The following is a 21,651-nucleotide window of genomic DNA, read 5'->3' on the forward strand; positions in this document are numbered from 1 at the left end:
TCAGGTACTGGTTTCCAGCAATTGGGCATTGATGAACAAATAGGTAAATAAATAATCTCTCGAAGTAATTATCGTCGAGAAAAGCATCCACGAAGCTATCATTCGTAGAATTGACATGTAACGGTTTATAGAACTTTATTTGTAGAGGGCAGACGTTAACGAATTTGCCTCATATACTTTACAATAAGGAATTGACCAATTTTTTAAATGTTAACTACCATCAATTTAACTCTTTTTTACGATGCAAGATATCCTGTAAGTGGAAATAAAAAGAAAATTATGATGCACTTTAATTGCATTCCTTTTGCTGGCACTCTATTCTTTCAATTGTGTCTCTTGAATTTCTTGCATTAGGTTGCTTTATTTGTACGCTTAACTAAATTATTCTTTCAATCTGAATAGCATAATACACCTGTAACCGCAATTATAGTTTGCTCAAAGTCACCTGTCGAAGTATGCCACGTGCGCTAGATAAAAGTACATTTGGTAAGTTAGATACCATGCTGTTACAGTAATAGGCTAGAGATGTTCAGTGTGAACGAGCTATCCATATTTCTAGAATACAAAATCCTTGTAGCAATCGATTCAGAACCTTTATCTTAATTGTCACGCTATTAAAACAATGCAGGGGCAGTACATTAATCAAAACATCGGTTGATATATGCTGCGCACAGGAGCATAACAAAAAACTGAATTAAAATATACTTTAATTCATTTTTATATTATACTTTCAGATACACTCAAATCCCTTACATGTACTAATGAGGAATTTTTGTAAGTCTCGTTCACATTAATCGAGGCTTGGAAGGATCTGTATTTTTTTACGGTTGTTTAAATCCACCTCTCCATACGGGCATGAGGCAGGCTATGGTAGAAACATTTTTCACTTCACCCTGTTGGCTTTAAATCATGTGAGTCGACATAAAATAATTAAAGGGTAAAACGTTTTAGAGATTGAAAAATAAATTTCATTATCGTAGTAAATATATATTGTTGAATTTTTAGTTGTTTTTAAGCAAAAACATGGTAAAGAAAGTTGGACGATCTTGAAGTACAGCACATTCCTTGAAAGTGGAAGTACTTGCACTTGAAAAAGAGGAAATTACGAGAGGGAAGTTCATAGATTCAACAGGGTCATAGTGTGCTGGCATACATTAATGGACCAGGTGGATTGTAATTAGAAGACAGTAGTAGTTGGAGTGTTTTATGGTGAGGCAGAAAGGAAGTGGGGGACAGGATTATGAGTCAGGCCAGGGTATAGAGAGAAAGTAATAGGGAAAATGGAGAGTTAATGGGCTTATGGAGCCCTATTGTGGCGTAGGATAGAGAGAGGAGTAGGAGAGACAATAAAATGAATAAATATCGGGGCAGGTTTCAATTCTCAGAGAGGGAGACGGTTGTAGCTTCGTGTGTTTGGGTGCAGAGTTAGTGGGATGTCTCAGTAAAGTTGAGACGACGTACCAGAATCGGAAATTAGGAGGTAACATTGGAGTTGCAGGAATCGAGGTAGTGGTTATTCTAAAAGAGACGTTATCCAGGCCAATATGGCGTAAAGGAGCTTAGGTCGGATCAAGACTTTATAGGTTTGGAGAATATTGGAAATGTGCAATTCCCATGGTTAGCCAGTTAGCAGTTTTAATGTATCGTGAGCTTTCTGTTGAGTAGTTAGTAGATGGGATGTCTATGTCAGTCGATGCTCGAACGTTTGTACAAATATCCTAAAGTGTTAGTTAACTGGACAAAATGATCATAAATCATTAGGTAAATGTCACGCACGTGGAAACTGTGGGTGATTTCTCAACCAATTATTGATTCTGTCTTGGAAGAGTAGACCTTGTGGAGCCACTGATTGCATAAGGAGGTAAACTGGTTGTGATAGAGAATTTCTAGGCAGATTACCTCATTTGATTCCAAGAAGCCTTAGTAAAACGTGCAGTAGAAAATGTTTTGAAGCATTGTATGGGTGGAATTTATAATACACACGTCACAACGAAGTTTTGCTTCTAAATAAAACATAGACGGGTAGACATTGGGGCTGACTGCCACGCATTTTCATAAATTAAGGGTATCCAAGATGTACGAGAAACACTGCGTTATGGCGAAACAGTGAAACCAAAATCATTTCGGGAAAAACGCAGAAACACATGAGCACACGTTATGTCAATACGAGATCACTTAGTACGCCCTAAACGTTCGTGTGTGAGACCATGTCTTGGGTATTGGTGGCGTTACTTCTGAACAGATCATTAACAGATTACAGGAAAGCTCCTCCTAGACTTTACTACCCTGCGACAGTTGTGGCAATGGAACGATTAGAGATTGCAGCGTTCTTGTCTGGGATGGCATCATGGTGTGAGCATACCCACCATTGCATGCTTTTTCTGTTGGTACTATGATCGGTGCAGTCTACAGGATGACATCCTACCGTGGTATGTGTAGCAATTCCGTTGTTTACACAAACTTGATTTTCATATTATTGAAGCCCACCGACAAATGGCTTGTTTGGTCGAATTGTCCTTGCAATGTAAGAAGATCTAGAGTGGCCATTTTGCTGTCCAGGCTCAAATCAGACTCAGCTAGTATGGAACGATATAGACCGAAGGACTACGGCTCTAACAGCAGAGTACCATTATTGACTTCCAGGAGGTGCATACAGAGGAGAGTGAAGTATTATCGCTAATCATCGCATACTGTCAGATTCCTAGAAAAGGGAGACGCATGGCACGCAGTGGAAGACACCCGGTATAGACTTTTTGTACACATTCGATAGAGAAAGACCACACATGATAAGTGGACCATAACAAGTTTTACATTGTACCTTTTACATGTTATCAGTGTGTCATACTCGACGCTTGTCTCAGGTCACCAGGAGCGAATGTCCAACTTCTGGGTTGGATTTGAAGAAGGTCAACTAACAGGACCTTATTTACTGTCATCCTGTGTGAGTAATATTTATTCCAAAAGTACTACTACAGTTGTTGCTAAATATGCCTCTTGTTGTCACCAACAGTGCACCATCCCACTTTAATTAGAATATACGATAGTACTTGAATAACCCTACCCCCATGAACCATGGACCTTGCCGTTGGTGGGGAGGCTTGCGTGCCGCAACGATACAGATGGCCGTACCGTAGGTGCAACCACAACGGAGGGGTATCGGTTGAGAGGCCAGACAAACGTGTGGTTCCTGAAGAGGGGCAGCAGCCTTTTCGGTAGTTGCAGGGGCAACAATCTGGATGATTGACTGATCTGGTCTTGTGACACTAACTGAAACGGCCTTGCTGTGCTGGTACTGCGAACGGCTGAAAGCAAGGGGAAACTACGGCCGTAATTTTTCCTGAGGGCATGCAGCTTTACTGTATGGTTAATTGACGATGGCGTCCTCTTGGGTAAAACATTCCGGAGGTAAAATAGTCCCCCATTCGGATCTACGGGCGGAACTACTCAAGAGGATGTCGTTATCAGGAGAAAGGAAACTGGCGCTCTACGGATCAGAGCGTGGAATGTCAGATCCCTTAATCGGGCAGGTAGGTTAGAAAATTTAAAAATGGAAATGGATAGGTTAAAGTTAGATATAGTGGGAATTAGTGAAGTTCGGCGGCAGGAGGAACAAGACTTCTGGTCAGGCGACTACAGGGTTATAAAAACAAAATCAAATAGGGGTAATGCAGGAGTAGGTTTAATAATGAATAGGAAAATAGGAATGCGGGTAAGCTACTACAAACAGCATAGTGAACGCATTATTGTGGCCAAGATAGATACGAAGCCCACGCCTACCACAGTAGTACAAGTTTATATGCCAACTAGCTCTGCAGATGACGAAGAAATTGATGAAATGTATGATGAAATAAAAGAAATTATTCAGATAATGAAGGGAGATGAAAATTTAATAGTCATGGGTGACTGGAATTCGTCAGTAGGAAAAGGGAGAGAAGGAAACGTAGTAGGTGAATATGTATTGGGGGTAAGAAACGAAAGAGGAAGACGCCTGGTAGAATTTAGCACAGAGCGCAACCTAATCATAGCTAACACTTGGTTCAAGAATCATAAAATAAGATTGTATACATGGAAGAAGCCTGGAGATACTGACAGGTTTCAGATGGATTATATAATGGTAAGACAGAGATTTAGGAACCAGGTTTAAAATTGTAAGACATTTCCAGGGGCGGATGTGGACTCTGACCACAATCTATTGATTATGAACTGTAGATTAAAACTGAAGAAACTGCAAAAAGATGGGAATTTTAATGATACGGGACCTGGATAAACAGACTAAACCAGAGGTTGTACAGAGTTTCAGGGAGAGCATAGGGGAACACTTGGCAAGAATGGGGGAAAGAAATACAGTAGAAGAAGAATGTGTAGCTTTGGAGGATGAAGTGGTGAAGACAGCAGAGGATCAAGTAGGTAAAAAGACGAGGGCTAGTAGAAATCCTTGGGTAACAGAAGAAATATTGAATTTAATTGATGAAATGAGAAAATATAAAAATGCAGTAAATGAAGCAGGCAAAAAGGAATACAAACGTCTCAAAAATGAGATCGACGGGAAGTGCATAATGGCTAAGCAGGGATGGCTAGAGGACAAATGTAAGGATGTAGAGGCTTATGTCACTAGGGGTAAGATAGATACTGCCTACAGGAAAAGAGACCTTTGGAGAAAAGAGAGCCACTTATACGGATATCAAGAGCTCAGATGGCAACCCATTTCTAAGCATAGAAAGGAAAGCAGAAAGGTGGAAGGAGTGTATGGAGGGTCTATACAAGGGCGATGTTCTTGAGGACAATATTATGGAAATGGGAGAGGATGTAGGTGAAGATGAAATGGGAGATATGATACTGCGTGAAGAGTTTGACAGAGCACTGAAAGACCTGAGTCGCAACAAAGCTCCGGGAGTAGACAACATTCCATTAGAACTACTGACAGCCATGGGAGAGCCAGTCCTGACAAAACTCTACCATCTAGTATGAGACAAGCGAAATACCCTCAGACTTCAAGAAGAATATAATAATTACAATCCCAAAGAAAGCAGGTGTTGACTGATGAGAAAATTACCGAACTATCAGTTTAATAAGTCACGGCTGCAAAATACTAACACGAAATCTTTACAGACGAATGGCAAAACTAGTAGAAGCCGACCTCGGGGAAGATCAGTTTGGATTCCATAGAAATATTGGAACACGTGAGGGAATACTGACCCTACGACTTATCTTAGAAGGTAGATTATGGAAAGGTAAACCTACGTTTCTAGCATTTGTAGACTTAGAGAAAGCTTTTGACATTGTTGACTGGAATACTCCCTTTCAAATTCTGAAGGTGGCAGGGGTAAAATACAGGGAGCGAAAGGTTATTTACAATTTGTACAGAAACCAGATGGCGGTTATAAGAGTCGAGGGACATCAAAGGGAAGCAGTGGTTGGGAAGGGAGTGAGACAGGGTTGTAGCCTCTCTCCGATGTTGTTCAATCTGTATATTGAGCAAGCAGTAAAGGAAACAAAAGAAAAATTTGGAGTAGGTATTAAAATTCATGGAGAAGAACTGAAAACTGGGAAGAGCAGTTGAACGGAATGGGTAGTGTCTTGAAAGGAGGATATAAGATGAACATCGACAAAAGAAAAACAAGGATAATGGAATGTAGTCGAATTAAGTCGGGTGATGCTGAGGGAATTAGATTAGGAAATGAGACACTTAAAGTAGTAAAGGAGTTCTGCTATTTGGGGAGCAAAATAACTGATGATGGTCGAAGTAGAGAGGATATAAAATGTAGACTGGCAATGGCACGGAAAGCGTTTCTGAAGAAGAGAAATTTGTTAACATCGAGTATAGATTTAAGTGTCAGGAAGTCGTTTCTGAAAGTATTTGTATGGAGTGTATCCTTGTATGGAAGTGAAACATGGACGATAAATAGTTTGGACAAGAAGAGAATAGAAGCTTTTGAAATGTGGTGCTACAGAAGAATGCTGAGGCGTAGATGGGTAGATTACATAACTAATGAGGAGGTATTGAATAGAATTGGGGAGAAGAGGAGTTTGTGGTACAACTTGACTAGAAGAAGAGATCGGTTGGTAGGACATGTTCTAAGGCATCAAGGGATCACCAGTTTAGTATTGGAGGGCAGCGTGGAGGGTAAAAATCGTAGAGGGAGACCAAGAGATGAATACACCAAGCAGATTCAGAAGGATGTAGGTTGCAGTAGGTACTGGGAGATGAAGAAGCTTGCACAGGATAGAGTAACATGGAGAGCTGCATCAAACCATTCTCAGGACTGAAGACCACAACAACAACAACAACTTGAATAACAGATACCCTCATCGTTCAACTGGATCTTTTTCCTGTGGGCCACTTGAAGCTGTTGGTGCGTGAAATCCAACCAAAAAGTGGCGACGAACTTGTCTATAATGTCGTAACTATCTGACTTATTACAGAGTTCACAAGAGGGTTATTACAGAGAGTGCAATCGAATATCCATCACTACAATCCATGCGTTGGGAATAGCAGTCGTCACTTCGTACAGATTATATTATAGTAATTTGTTGTTATAAGGTGCAAATGTTTACATCAGTACAGATGAAAGTCATTTAAAAAAATTACATGAGCCTAAAGGTTTTGGACGTCCTATAAACTTTTTATTAAGGTCATTAGGTAACAATAAAAAATTTTCGACATCGGTTGTTACTGAACCTAAAATGTCACTTCATGATGTCTGGAACCGCGAGACCGCTACGGTCGCAGGTTCGAATCCTGCCTCGGGCATGGATGTGTGTGATGTTCTTAGGTTAGTTAGGTTTTGGTAGTTCTAAGTTCTAGGGGACTGATGACCTCAGTCCCATAGTGCTCAGAGCCATTTGAACCATCATTTCATGATGTACATTGTTATTAAACTTTGGAAATTTGTCGTAAGGTCTTATGGGACCAAACTGAAGAGGTCATCGGTTCCTAAGCTTACACACTACTTAATCTAACTTAAACTAACTTACGCTAAGGACGACACACACACCAATGCCCGAAGGAGGACTCGAACCTGCGACGGGTGAAGCCACGCGGACCGTGAGAAGACGCTTCAGACAGCTCGGCTACCGCGCGCGGCACATGATTGATTATTAGTAGAGCATTTTGTTGGAGTATCAAGAGAAGAAAATTTCGGTACGCACTCGTGGTCTAGATGACCCTCCACGTCCACGTCCAGAGCCTACCTGACCGTTAGGTTGCTCTAACCGTGTATCGAATGTATATGTTCGGGTTATATTCACATTTACTCATATCGGATCTACAAACCCATGTCGTTGAAGTCTGTGTGTTGCACGGTACTAGAGAACACAGTTTGCTTTTATTCATACACCGTGTCTTGCAAACACTATATGTAGGTTACCTCTTCCTAGATTTCCAAAAAGCGTTCAACCAGGTCGTTCACTATTAAATAAGATGCAATCATACGCAGTACCTTCGGAAATATATGATTCGTTTATTGAATATACAGTGTCCAATCCCATTAATGTGACCATCCGACAAAAGCCCGAATAACCACCTATTGCACAGCGGACCACCGCGAGATGTGCAGGAAGAGAGTCAATAAGGTCCTGGAAGGTACCGACCGGTATGTGGAACCTTGTTGACTTCAGTGCCGTGGCCAGCTGCACTGGGTTTCTCGGTTGGGGATCCACGGCATGTACAGTGCGATCGAGGTTATCCCACAAATTCTCGAATGGGTTGAAATTCGAGCAGTCTGGTGACCAGGGGAGTGAGGTAAACTCATCCTCTAGTACCTTCCGCCGCGGAACTCGAATACGGAGCAGAACAAATGGACGTGGTCAGCCCATAGAGGGCTTCGCCTCCGCGGCGGCTATTCCGCGCAGCGGCTCTCGCGCAGCGAGGGCGCCACCGCTATGCCACGTGAGATAGCTCCGGTTTCGTATATAGGGACCCGCTCTGCCCTAGTTCAGCCAGTCTGGTACTCGCTCTGGATTTCGTTTCTATCTCGGCGGTACTGCGTTCTGGTCGTTGCTCGTTGTTGACATTTGCCTGGCTCTGGTTCCAAGTGAATTTACGTTTGGTGTTTGGTGTTGTGGTTTCCACAAACCTCCGTTGCTTATCTCTTCCTCGTTGTGTCGCTCATAGTCGGTCGTGGTCGGTTGTTGTCAGTTGTCGTTGGTCTGTCGTCCGACTCGTCCTATGTTTACCCGGTGGTGCGTGCTCCACCGCCGGCGGCTTCCCCGCCTGGCGCCTCCGACCCACAGCCCAAGGCGTTCCCGCTGTTGGTTGTGGTTACTACACATCCCGCTGCTCTTCAAACCACGCACGTACACTTTGAGATGTGCGACACTTTGCATTGTCCTCATGGTAGGTGCTACATGTAGGGGTGGAAATGGTTCTCAATGACAGATACTTATTTGTATTATCCATTGTGACTTCCAGAATGACTAGATCAACCAAGAAATGCTACAAAAACATTCTCCCTACAATAACGGTCCCTCCTTCGGTCTGAACCCTTCCGACAATTGTAACATGGTGTTTGCTTTCAGATTCTTCACGCCGCACACGCCGCTGGCCATCTGCATAAAATATGATTCATCTGAAAAGCCCATTTGTCGCCACTCAGTGAAAATCCAGTTGCGGTTTGGCGTGCAAATTCCAGCCTTCGGCGCCGATGAACAGCAGTCAGTACGGATGCATGAACCAGTTGCCGCCTGTGTAGGCCATACGCAGCAACGTTTGGTGAATGATTGTTGTGGAGACACTTTCGGTAGCCCCTCGTTTCCTCTGGACGGTCAGTTGTTCATCAGTTGCTTGTCTATTCGCTCGTAAACATCCCCACAACCTTCGTTCACCTCTGTCTTCTATGGCCCGTGGTGGTTGCCTCGGCGCCGGTTTTGGATAGCACAATTTTGCCATGTACAGTACAGGTCAGCCGCGGCGGCGCACGAACAGTTCACGAACTTAGCCGTTCAGGAAATGCTCCCACCCTTCGCCAATGATCATGGTATTCTGGTCATTAGATAAATTTCTCTATTTCCACATTACGGCAATGACGCATTGTTTCCCGCCCCAGTCCCTCTCCCGACATGCTTTATAAAATACTTCAAATGACTCTAAGCACTATGGGACTTAACATTTGAGGTCATCAGTCCCCTAATCTAAGGACATCACACACATCCAGGCCCGAGGCAGGATTCGAACCTGCGACCGTAGCAGCAGCGTCGACTAAAGCGCCTAGAACCGCTCGGCCACAGCGGCCGGCTCATGCTTTATACACAGTCCACTGCAAGTGCTGACATCTGCCTTATGTGTGTGGTTATTGCATGTTAACGTTGAACATAGGTGGTGGTCACAATGATGCGACTGGACCGTGTACGACTAGTACAATTCAGTACGTTACACTGGAAGCCCAGTGCCTTACAGAAACGAAAGTGATATCATGTATGACAGAAGGAAGCTGAACGTAACCTCTGACGTTCTCAATATTCACAAAAAATTAATCAGATTGGATCAGGAGCGCTATAAAATTGCTAGCTGACGACGTTGTTGTGTAGAGGAAAGAATCGCCGTTGGAGGAAATGCAGAAAGACTTTGAATGAAATACCACTTGGTGTGATGAATGGCAATCCTCATTAAAAGTGAATAAAAGGAAGGCAAAGCCTGTAACACATAAAAAGAACCCAGCAGTATGAGACTACGAGATTAGTATAAGTATGGAGAGTTAATACTAAGAAGCGATGTGTAATGGGACTATTTCGTAAAATCATTATTACAGAGTGCTTAGATTTGTTGGGAGGATTCTGGCAAAGCACAGCGCCTCTGTAATGAAAATCGCATGCAGAACGCAACCAGTTTTAACTATCACAGTATTTGTAGTCCTTATCAAGTAGTGTAGGTATAACAACAGACATGGAGCGAATTCAAAAGCGTGCTGCTAAGATCGTAACTGGTCGGTATAGCTCAAGCAAAAGTGTAACGAAAATCTCGGGGAACTGAAATGGGTGTCTTTCGAGGAAAGATGACGTAGCTCTCGTGAAATTTAGAGCACCTGCATTCGAAGAAGATTGTGCGACTATTTTGCTGCCACTCGGTTAGGCCTCGCGTAGGGATCGTGAAATTACGTTAAGAGAGAACTGTGCGCGTACTGAGGCGCAGAGATATTGATATTTCCGTCAAGCAATGTGCGAATGGAATAGTGCATAAAATCGCTGGTGTAGGAAAGAAGTACAATCTTGCATGCACTGTACATGTATGTAGATGTAATCTGCCCTACATCGTTCGCTTATCGCAAAAAAATGGTTCAAATGGCTCTGAGCACTATGGGATTTAACATCTGAGGTCATCAGTCCCCTAGAACTTAGAACTACTTAAACCTAACTAACCTAAGGACATCACACACATCCATGCCCAAGGCAGGATTCGAACCTGCAACCGTAGCGGTCGCGCGGTTCGAGACTGTAGCGCCTAGAACCGCTCGGCCACCCCGTCCGGCCTCACTTATCGCAGAAAGGGATTCAGCAAAAGCGGTCATGAAGTGCTACGAAAACCATTCTTGCCTTCATGACAAAGCTAATCTCTGGACTCAGACTATGCTGTGTACGTGGTTGGATTTTCGTTTGGAACTTTGCTCACATTTCGATATTTGAGTACAATTTGGACCCCTGCTTTTTCTAAAACCATCTTGATTGGCATCTCAACTTTTCTCTTCTGTACTTCCACAGCTGCCTCCATGCTTCGCCCTCAGTGAAGGATGATTGTGTTAGGGCTGGTAGACCAGCGGTGGACTAATTCGAGACTGCTTGCTATGTGTTCGTACTGCAGCTTTCGGTTGATGTTCATGTTGTGTGTATACTGGTACGCAATAAAAGTGATGGTGTGATAACTACTTCAGCACGAACCTCGTTTCCATAAGAATCATAAGGTCTTAATAGCTTTATGAGACTTTTCTGTGCAGAATCCTGAGGAATTAATAAGAAATTTATACAACTAATATTTCAAGATTAGAAAGTCGCCTGATAGGCAAAAGATCCTCGTACCACAAACCACCTGGTTAGCGTTTATTTAGTTCTTCTACCAATGTTCGTAACTTTACAAGAAAATCCATGGCATGTTGACAACAATCACGAGGAAGCAAATTAAAAGATATCAATAATTACTAATGCAGTGGTGCTGGTTTATAACTTTGTGAATACTGTTCCCGCGGTCAGAATTAAAACTATTTACTCTGGGGCTCCTGTTATTCTCACCGTTCGAATGCTGACAAAAGTGCTGAAGGCGAACGCAAAGGGAAAGAGGTAGAAAACAGGCAGCACTGGAGCAGTGAGTACGCCACGTCCTCAATAAAACCGCGTCAGAAGTTGGCAGGCCTGGGCGAGACCTCGTTACTAGGACAACAAAACCGGCAGCGGCGCCAGCAGTTAATTGCCAGGCATCAGGAGCTGCTTGGTTTCTGTTTTATGAGCCTGACCGGAAACCGACGGCCCGTGAAAAGTTACTGCCATGGCTCTGAACCTCTGCCCTGGCAGCCTGTGAAGCTTAGAACCAGGCCATCCGACTTATCAGAAGAAGATAAAACACATTCCCACGTCAAGAGATTCAGTATTGCGGAATACAAAATACCCTTGGTACTTGTCCACCTCTTCCTGTCTTGTGCTTTTTTTATTTTATCTTCAGTTGCACTGATACTGTTGGTTTATTGCTGTCTGCTTTCTTCCTCTCCCTCTCTTTCCCTTTACCATCCCTTCATTTACTTGGTAGTGTAAACGCCGACTCTCAAGATGTTGTCTAGACAATTTTTCTTTCTTTTTCACATGATCTCTAAAAGTTTTCTGTTCTCCCGAGTCTTGCCAGCACCTCTGTGTATCTCGACTCCCTTTTCAACTCACACCCTCTAGTTACCTCGATACCCACATTTATAGTCTTTACAGTTTTCTTTCTTTATCTTTTCTCAGTGTTTATGTCTCTGCAACGTATAATACTATGAACCATTTGTAGTGTTTTGCCAATCTTTTGGGATGGCGATTTTTTTCGGTAGCTCACATACCAATTTCCTGTAGGACCACCGTTCTAATATTTCCTGACTACTTGAATTTTGAAATCTGCTTTAATTCTGGTTCTTCTATCGTGATTGTGACAATCTCTCCTTTTTCCTAGTATCATACTTCCGTTTTCCTTATTTATTTTGATTGTGAGTTATTCGCATTTCCTATTTATATGTTCTACCGTTTCACCTTACTAGATTCACCTTATTAGATTCAGTCAACACACGCTCCGCCTATACAGATACCTCACTTGCCACCTATTCACTCTCCTGTGATCTAGTCCAGGCGTCTAGGTAGATATTAAACAGCATAGATGCAAGCCTACAAGCTTGCCTGATCCTATTTTTATTCCTTCAATTAGTTCTCTATCAGCTCTGTCTCTGGCTTTCTTAAGATATAACTTCTTGACTATCTTTCTCCTCAATCGAATCTACGTTTTCTTAGGATGAGAATGAGTCTATCCCAAGTCTATAGAAAATTTTTCATCTTCAACGCCGCATCTGATGAACAATCGTTCGACATGGGGGCTTCAAATTATGACCAATGTTCAAACCAGAGACTCACCTAGTATACGATGCAGTGAGCTGCACACGTTGGAAAACCATTCCTGGAGAACGATGCCCCAACAATGGCAAATGGAATGCTAGATGTGACACTGACAATGCCAGTAAAGTAGTTTAAGTGAATATGGGAAATAATTTTAATTAAATTCTTCCAACCGTTTTGTTGAACAACTAGCCAAATACCAACACGAACTTGTTTCATTCCATTCAATAGGAAGAACATCATTCGCTCAGAACGTAGAAAGTCGCCAATGAGAAGGAGCAGGAAGGGTGGGCCGAGGAGGTTAACAACAAAAGAGTTTAAAGATATACACATCTCACAGTCTCTAAATTTACTACATCTTAGTCTCCATACAATAATTTCATACTAGTCACCGTTGTAAATGATTCTACTAAGCAGAACATATCATATCATATCATATCTTAAATACCCTCTCAGTAGAACAATTCAGGCGATCTTCTTCTATTGCAATGCAGTTCCAACATTGTCTTGTACACCTGCGAGCTAGACAAAGAGCTCGCCAGTGCAGAAGTTATTATGCATCTTAATAAAGCAAATGCAGATACAAGTGAAACATCCCCTTACAGACAACCTTATATCAAGTTTCTTGTTCATAGAAAGCTTGAGTCCCAAATGGGTACCCGCCCATACAATAAGAGGTGGTGGTGACTTCAATGTAACCTCCATTTGTTGGCCAAAATACATTTTCAAAGCCGGTGGTACGTATAAAACATCGGCAGATATTGTACTAAATGTTTTCTCCTAAAATTATTTTGAGCTATTAGTTCAGAAACCCACTCGAAATATAAATGCTTCCGGAAACATACTTGACGTTTTAGCTACAAATAATCCTGAACAAATAAGAAACATCAAGACGTATACAGGGATTAGTGACCAAAGAGCGTTGTAACGAGACTGACTACGGTAAATTGCACATCCAAATCCACCAAAAGTAAACTCAAAATGTTTCTACTTAAAAGAGGAGATAAAAATTCGTTTGACGCCTACCTGAAAGACAGCCTCCACTCCCCCCTAACTATGTACATGTAGACGAGATGTGGCTTAAATTCAGAGAAATAGTATTTCAGGCAACTGAAAGATTTATATCAAATAAATTAATAAAAGATAGCGCTGATCTCCCGTGGTACACAGCACAAGTCAGAGCAGCGTTGCAGTAGCAACGAAAATGCAAGCCAGATTTAAAAGCACACATACTCAAAGACTGCCGATGTTTTACTGAGAGAAATCCGCTAAATTTCGGTTACGTGATAAATCACACAAATTTAAAAGTGTAAATTCAACTAAATACTTAGGGATTACAATTACGAATAATTTCAATTAGAACGATCCCGTAGATAATGTTGTGGGTAAAGCAAGCCGAAGACTGTGATTTACTGGTAGAACACATAGAAAATGCAACAGATGGACTAAAAACTGCGTACGCCACACTTGTCTACCCTCTTCTGGTATACTGCTGTGCGGTGTTGGATCCGCATCAGGTGGGACTGACGGAGGACATCGAAAAAGTTTAAATAAAGTTAGCTCGTTTAATATTATCACGAAATAGGGGAGAGAGTGCAACCGACATGATGCGTGGATTAGGGTGGCAGTCATTAAAACAAAGGTGTTTTTCGTTGCAGCAAAATCTTCTTGGGAATTTTCAATCATCAACTTTCTCTCCCCGAAAGCGAATTTATTCTGTTAGCTTCCACCTACACAACGAGAAATAACCATCTTCATAAAATAAATAGCGGAAAGATTTACGTGTTCGTTTTCCCGCGTGCTGTTAGAGGGTGGAATCGTGCAGAAATACCTTGAAAGTGGTTCAGTGAACCCTCTGCCACGCACTTAATTGTGAATTGCAGAGTGATCATGTATATATAGAGGTTCGAAACTTAGCGCGGACGTCGGTGCTAGGTGCTTTTAGAACTTCCACAATGAAACTCTGCTGACAGAAAATCCAAAGAGATTCTGATTGTATATAAATTACATCAGCGGCAAGACGCAATTAGTACTCTCTCTACAGGATTACGGTGGTAAAATGAAATGAAATGATCGAATGGCATTTTTGGCGGGGATATCCCATCCGAGGTACTCGGCAGCCTGCTGCAACTCTTTCGATGTGAGGCCGTTTCGGTAACTTGCGAGACAATTATGATGAAATGAATAGCAATGGTAATATAACCAATGGCAGCGCCACTAAATCGTAGTTGTTAAACACAGTTTTCCGAAATTCTTTTAACAAAGAAGACAAAGTAAATATTCCAGAATTCGAATCGAGAATAACTGCCGACATGATAACTTAGTAGCAGATGTTCTTAAAGCACTTAAAGACAAGCCTTCTCGTCCAGACAGCATGCCAATAAGGTTCCTTTCGGAGTATGCTGATATAATAGCCTCGTACTTAACAATCACATACAACGGCTCGCCTGACGAATGATCCATATCAAAAGGCTGGAAAGATGCACAGGTCACACCAATACTCAAGGAAAGAAATACGTGTAATCCGCTGAATTACAGATCCGTATACCAACGTCGATTTGCATTATGATCGTGGAACATATAGTGTGTTCGAACATTATGAATTACCAAGGAGGTAACGGTCTATTGACACAAAGTTAGCAGGAACAGAAAATACTGCTCTTGTGGAACACAACAAGGTCTTTATTCTCACGAAGCAATGAGTGCTATCGACAGGGGATCTCAAACTGACAGCGTTCCTCACAAGAGACTTCTAATCAAATAGCGTACCTATGGAATGTCACTGCAGCTGTGCGACTTGATCTGAGATTTCTTCTCAGAAAGGTCACAGTACTTAGTAACAGAAGCAAAATAATCTAGTAAAACAGAAGTGATATCCAACGTCCCCAAGGAAGTGTTACAGGCTCCCTGTTGCTCCTAATCTGAATAAATGATTTAAGAGACAATCTGAGCATCCCTCGTAGAATGTTTGCAGATGGTAATGTCATTTACAGTCTAGTAATGTCATCAGGTGATCAGGACCAATCTCAAAAAGACATAGATTCAACATCTGAATGATGCGAAAAGTGGCAGTTGTCCCAGAGTAAGGAAATGTCATCCACATGATTAGTCATTTAGATTTAAATCAAGATATAACGTACTTCAAAAATGCTGATGAGAGTTCTATGTTGAAGAGTAGGAAAGAAAATTGAGGTAGGTTAGGAGACGATCACTTTGGTTTTAGGCCTAGTAAGGACACAAGTTTAGCACTGTGGTTACTAATATAAAAAATTTCGGAGGTTGTTCACGAATATTTTCTGAGTATTGTCGAATAAGAGACCCATGGCCACTGGTGACTCGTTACATAGTAATAATGTGATTATGATTTATTCAGGTCGTTATCCCATTCATTGTAGCCACACACGCAATGCATATCAGCCAACTCCTCATAAGCGAACACATTCAAACCGTAGTGCATCAGTTTCCAAACAGGACACATGGCTCAAACTGTCGACCTTTTCGCTGCTGAGCAGGTATTTTCAGTGCAACACAGATGCAAAAATAAATGCAAGAAAAGAAACGAACGAAATGCAGTTATTCTGTTACCAGCCACCGGAGACCACGAGTCCCTTACACCGAACTATTCAGAAAATATCGTTCAAAAATATCCGAAATGTTGAGGGGAAGTTCGGGTTTCCCCTGAATATTGCACATGCAGGGGACAATACTAATGAGAGCACACAGCATATACAAGATGTAACTAACTTTCCTTTGCATACTTTGAGGACGGGGTTCTTACAACAAAACAAGAAAAAAGTCTGGTAAATATGGGCTCTAAAATGCATACCATAAGAGCTATGAACAAATGTTTAGTAGAAGAGATGAGGCGTAAGTAGCAGAGTTGAATAAATGCTCACAGCTCTTCAAGGATGCATTTTAGAGTCCATGTTTACCGAATGAGTTTTTTCCTTCTTTTGATCCATACTACCGGCTCCCAGAATATGGAAAGCAAAGAGCTTGCATTAGAAGAGATGTGGTTCACAGTATCGAAGATGAACAAGTGCTCATAGCTGTTAAGGTATGCACTTCAGAGCCCACGTTTGTTGGACGTTTTTCTTGTTTTGGTGTAACCCTGTACAGGGAATTTAGTTGCAACTTACATACGGCGTGCAACGGGTATAAGTGCAGATAGTTTTATATGTGGTACCTTAATATGTACACACATAAGTGTGTTGCTTGTTTTTTCTCCGTGTCGAACAGCCTTCCCACAATCTCGTCGCAAACTTTGCGACCTGACTTTTCTGCAGGGTCGTAACTGCACCACTAAGTGGATTAGACTGTCATTATAGACTAACAGTTTTGCGTCCACACTTCAACACCTGGCCTGCTGCCTAGGGGAAAATAATCATTATTGGCTTGCTCTTTCCCCATGTACCAGGATGTACTAACGAACCTAAAACATACTACTTCTAGTAGCTATAATTATTAGTCTGCAAATGACGTAAATACTGATATGATGTTCAGCACACCATCCTCAGTCTCCAATATAAATAACTGTACTTATACCCGTTACACACAATATCTATTTAGTTTCAGGTATTGCAGAGACCACAGATAACTGTTACACCTTACATATAGTACATAGTTATTACGGAAATCATGGTATACGAAAGATATGAAGAACAGTTGGAAAGAATGGTGATGGACCGCATGGTGAAAAATGTACATAGGGCATTCGGTCGGAAGCTGTGATCAGTTGTGTGTTTATAAAATACCAGCATAATATGGAGCTATGAGCTCACTGAAATTAACCAACTGAGGGTCAGAACGGACAGTTTTCAGCTGCTTTCTTATTCATGAAGACTGGTGCCCAAGTAACTGTCCTGCCATTTTGACACAGGTTGTCCGGTTTTTCATTTCTGGTATGGTTTCTTCAAAAGGGCCTGAGGCCACAGCTGATTCACTAGTTCCGCTCCTCGCATTTGCCTCTTAGTTTCCTGAGGTGTTAAGTCCTAAGACAGTAGAAAATTCGATATCGACGTGCTGTTAAATTCGACCTTCCATCTTCCTTGTAAAAATCATCGAAACAGCATTGGAAATGGGTTCAAGTTCATCTCATTGTACTTGTGTCTGGTATTTCCTAAAGTATCACATTATACTAAAGTAAACGAAGAGAATAGAAAGACAGATCGGTAATACGTACTACAGTATAAAAATATATCTCTCGCTTCCCTACACCCAGCAGAACAGAACACATAATATACTAGTATGTTCAGACCACACTCAGTCTCATAACACCAACTTCACGCTAACATTTCCGATTTCATTATGAGAGAAAAAGTATCAGTTTACGCTGATTGAGTTGCCACTGAGCTCACGTACTTAGAGTATCAATTCGCCATTGATTTATACGTTTCGTCCGCCTCCTTAGCTGAGTGCTCAACGCGGATGACTATCGTCCTAAGGGCCTAGGTTCCATTACCGACACTGCTGGGGATTTTTCTTTGGTGGAAGGATTGGAAACAGGTGCACCTAGCCTCGTGATGCCAGTTAAGGACTTACATGAACGATTAGCAGCGGCTCCTGGTCACGAAAACTGACAAATGCCGGGAGAGCGGTGTGCTCACCACCTTCGTACCGCATCAAATGCCACCATTGTGAGAGAATGGCACAATAGAGGGTCGGTATCTAAGGACTCGGCAGGACCTGTGGACGGCTACTGGTTTACTTTTATGCATTTCAGATATTCCATCAACGACATAAATAATGCCTTGCAGAATATCAGAGGATGTACTTGCTTTGAACTGAAGGCCTCTTAGAACACGTAGCTCAGTCCGTCAGTATCAACTGAAAGATAGACAGAAGAGCCTTTAGCGGCCAGGGGGCCTCATTGATGTCTTACATGACGCTTACCATTCACAGTACATATAAATGGCCCAGAAAATAATGGCAGCAGATCTTTGAGGGTATTCGCGAACCATGTAACTGTACACAGGAAGGTCGAATCACTTTGAAGTGCAGCGAGCCTCGCTCAGCTGTAGGCCTGCTCGTGTCTCACAACATGGACGGTTCACAGTCCTATCAGCAAGTTTAATTCATTGTCCATAAGTAGGCGAATCAGTCACTCATGCGGAGTACTCTAAGGTGCAACAACCGCATAAGTCTAGTTGTAGGGAATATATACTGGTACAAATAACCAGAACAATGTGTAATACATCCAGGAAGACCCTTTGCAAATCGTGTCTCGTTGTTCATCAACTGGATCTTTACCAGCCACGATAAATGAAATAGGCCGGTGAAGAACTATGCGATTCATCACTGATTTTTTCAGTGAATGCGTGAACGTCGCAGGAAAGACCTCCATTGGTAGCTGCTACAGGATAGAAGTTGGACATCGTGCAAGAGATTCGTCTTATAAATACAAACCGAGTCAAGGACCTTATTGAATCCTCCCAAGAACATCGAGCGCAGTTACCATGACAAGACAATCTGAATAATTTGTGCTTAATAAGAAACGCAGTGTTAGCCAGCCTTTCCACAACCCAGTGGTGCACGGAATGGACATGGGGTTAAATGACACTATTGCAGTATGCACTCTTCCCCTCCGCCGCTCACTGCTTTGCAAAATACAGGTATGGTTGAAGTGATTATCATCATTTATTTTAGTTCATAACATCATACACATTGTCTATAACAAACGCTCAAAATGGTTCCCAGGTACAGAACTCATTGACGAAATATAAGGAGTGCGTTGATATTGGACATTAATCCCCGTTGATATGTTACTCTATAGTTCCGCCAGTGTGTATAGCACGTTTTTATACGCCCTCCCTTTAATATAGTCCCACGGGAAGAAAAATGGTTCAAATGGCTCTGAGCACTATGGGACTCAACTGCTGAGGTCATTAGTCCCCTAAAACTTAGAACTAGTTAAACCTAACTAACCTAAGGACATCACAAACAGCCATGCCCGAGGCAGGATTCGAACCTGCGACCGTAGCGGTCTTGCGGTTCCAGACTGCAGCGCCTTTAACCGCACGGCCACTTCGGCCGGCACGGGAAGAAATATGGAGACTTTAGATCGGGAGAACGTGGGAGCCATAATCCTTTCGAACTGATCCGATTAATAAGATTTCGCTTAAGAAACGAAGCGTCTCATCAGATGTGTGACAAGTGGTACCGTCCTTCTGCAACAAACAAATAGTTCATTTACCTCAAGAAGTGAAATAAACTGTGTACACGACACTATTCAGTGAAGTTTCAAATAAAATATGGGCCCAGCTATTGAACTTCGTGATACGGCACACAACACTCCAATTTTCTGACAGTGTATGTGAATTTTCGGTTAACCGAATTCTTGTGTTTTGGCTATTCATCTATCCAATAAGGTGAAACCACACCTCACAAAGAACACGACACAGTTCTGTGATTCCATGGATGTCAACAAATGACCGGAACCATGTACATTACGCTGTAAGCTTTTCTTTATCCTGCGCCAAAAATTCACTATGAATACGATATGCATAAAACTTTAATTTCTGCGTCACTTTCTGAGCACTACCATACGATGTCTGACACTGGACGTTTTGCAGGCGAACGCGGCATCACATACTTCACCTCAGCTGGTTGAGAGTCCACCAAAATGCTCAATCTCCGTCTCCTTGTCAGCAACTGATCCGCATTCCCGGAAACAGCAGATTAATCTTGTTGTAGCTGAATTGTTCGACTTTGTGACATCTGGATTTCCCAAAAAATAAAAGGATCTGTAGCACATGCATATGAAGGACTGGCGAAACACTGTTCAACAGTGTAAACGTCACATTAGGGACATTCAGTTAAGACCCATAGTGCTCAGAGCCATTTGAACCATTTGACTTTTGCAGTAGGGTGAACAGCAGAAATATCCATAAATGGTTAAAAAGTTCAAAAACCGGTCGAACCTAATGACTGATGAGCAACGTCCTGGCCGGCTAGTTGGAGTGTCAACTCCATTGCTCGAAACCCGCATTGACGACATTATTCGTGAAGACCTACTTATTACTGTTACACGTATAGCGAAAGCAGTTGCACTAAGCGTTGCCCATATTCGTGACGTTATCAGTAATAAGATGAAGTACGGCAAAATAAGTGCAAGATGGATATGAGAAGAGTTAACGCAACAGTACAAAAACACAAGGAAACAAGACTCAGCTGTGTAGACCCTTGAAAGAACGCTATGAAAAGGGAGATGTGTGTTTCCTAAACAAGATTTTTTTTTTTTTTTTGGTTCACTCAGATTCAGCAACAAAGAGAAGGTGAAACAATCTGTCTGAAAGTGGCTCAAACAAGACAGACGTCGTTGCATCTGATATAAACAAAATAGTTCATCGTTAAAACAAGTGAGTTACTATTGGTGAGGAGTACGTTGGTAAGTAGTAGAAGTCTCATTTCGTAAAATTACAGCTTTTTTGTAGCTATTTGTCTGTTTAATTAATAAATGTGCCTTGTATTCAGTCAACCTGTCAGTGAACTGCGATCTACTACAGACGTCTTGAGACGTGTATCTGTTGCATTGGCGTCTTCGTTTGCTTTTCGTGCTATCATGCTGATGGGGAAATGCAGTGTAGCTCCTACTTAGAGAGACGTTTATTTTCAAGCACGCGACTTTCCGATCGTACTGTAGAAGCTCTACACAATGGGATCAGAAGAGTAACGTTCTTGCACCTGGAATCGAATCTCTACACGTTCCAAAGTTGTCAAATTTCATGAAAACTGCGCAAATGTGTGCCTGTCTACATATAGAGAGTGGTCACTTCTTACCGGCGAACAGCACCAGTAGCAGCGCGCACAGAACCCGCATGGCGGCGTAGTCGTCGTCGGCCACTCTTGCATGCGACTGAGATGGCGACCTAGGCGTCAAGCTTCTGATTGACGGCGCGAGCGATAAGCGGCGCGTGCTGATAACCCGTCTCCCTATCAGGAAATCAGCCGTGAAATGTTAACGCACGCTTTCTTTGTCAGAGGCACCTTACCTACTCCGTACGCCAGAGCGCTACCGCCCATGCAGAACACAGAAGGGTACTAGCATGCAACTTTAAGCAGTTTTTCACAGTTCTGAAACCAAATAATAGGTGA

The 21,651-nt window shown here is 42.2% G+C and overlaps 1 protein-coding gene across 1 annotated transcript in view; it reads right to left on the bottom strand.

Annotated features, from left to right (window-relative positions):
- Positions 1-21,376, bottom strand: part of LOC124805566 — a 146,806-nt gene extending 125,430 nt beyond the window's left edge. The window contains exon 1 of the mRNA XM_047266132.1: positions 21,337-21,376. Within this exon, the coding sequence (XP_047122088.1) occupies positions 21,337-21,376 (40 nt within the window). The remainder of the gene's footprint in view (positions 1-21,336) is intronic.
- Positions 21,377-21,651: the final 275 nt, after the last annotated feature.

The sequence above is a fragment of the Schistocerca piceifrons genome, chromosome 7, assembly GCF_021461385.2.
Source record: "Schistocerca piceifrons isolate TAMUIC-IGC-003096 chromosome 7, iqSchPice1.1, whole genome shotgun sequence".
Taxonomy (NCBI): Eukaryota; Metazoa; Arthropoda; class Insecta; order Orthoptera; family Acrididae; genus Schistocerca; species Schistocerca piceifrons.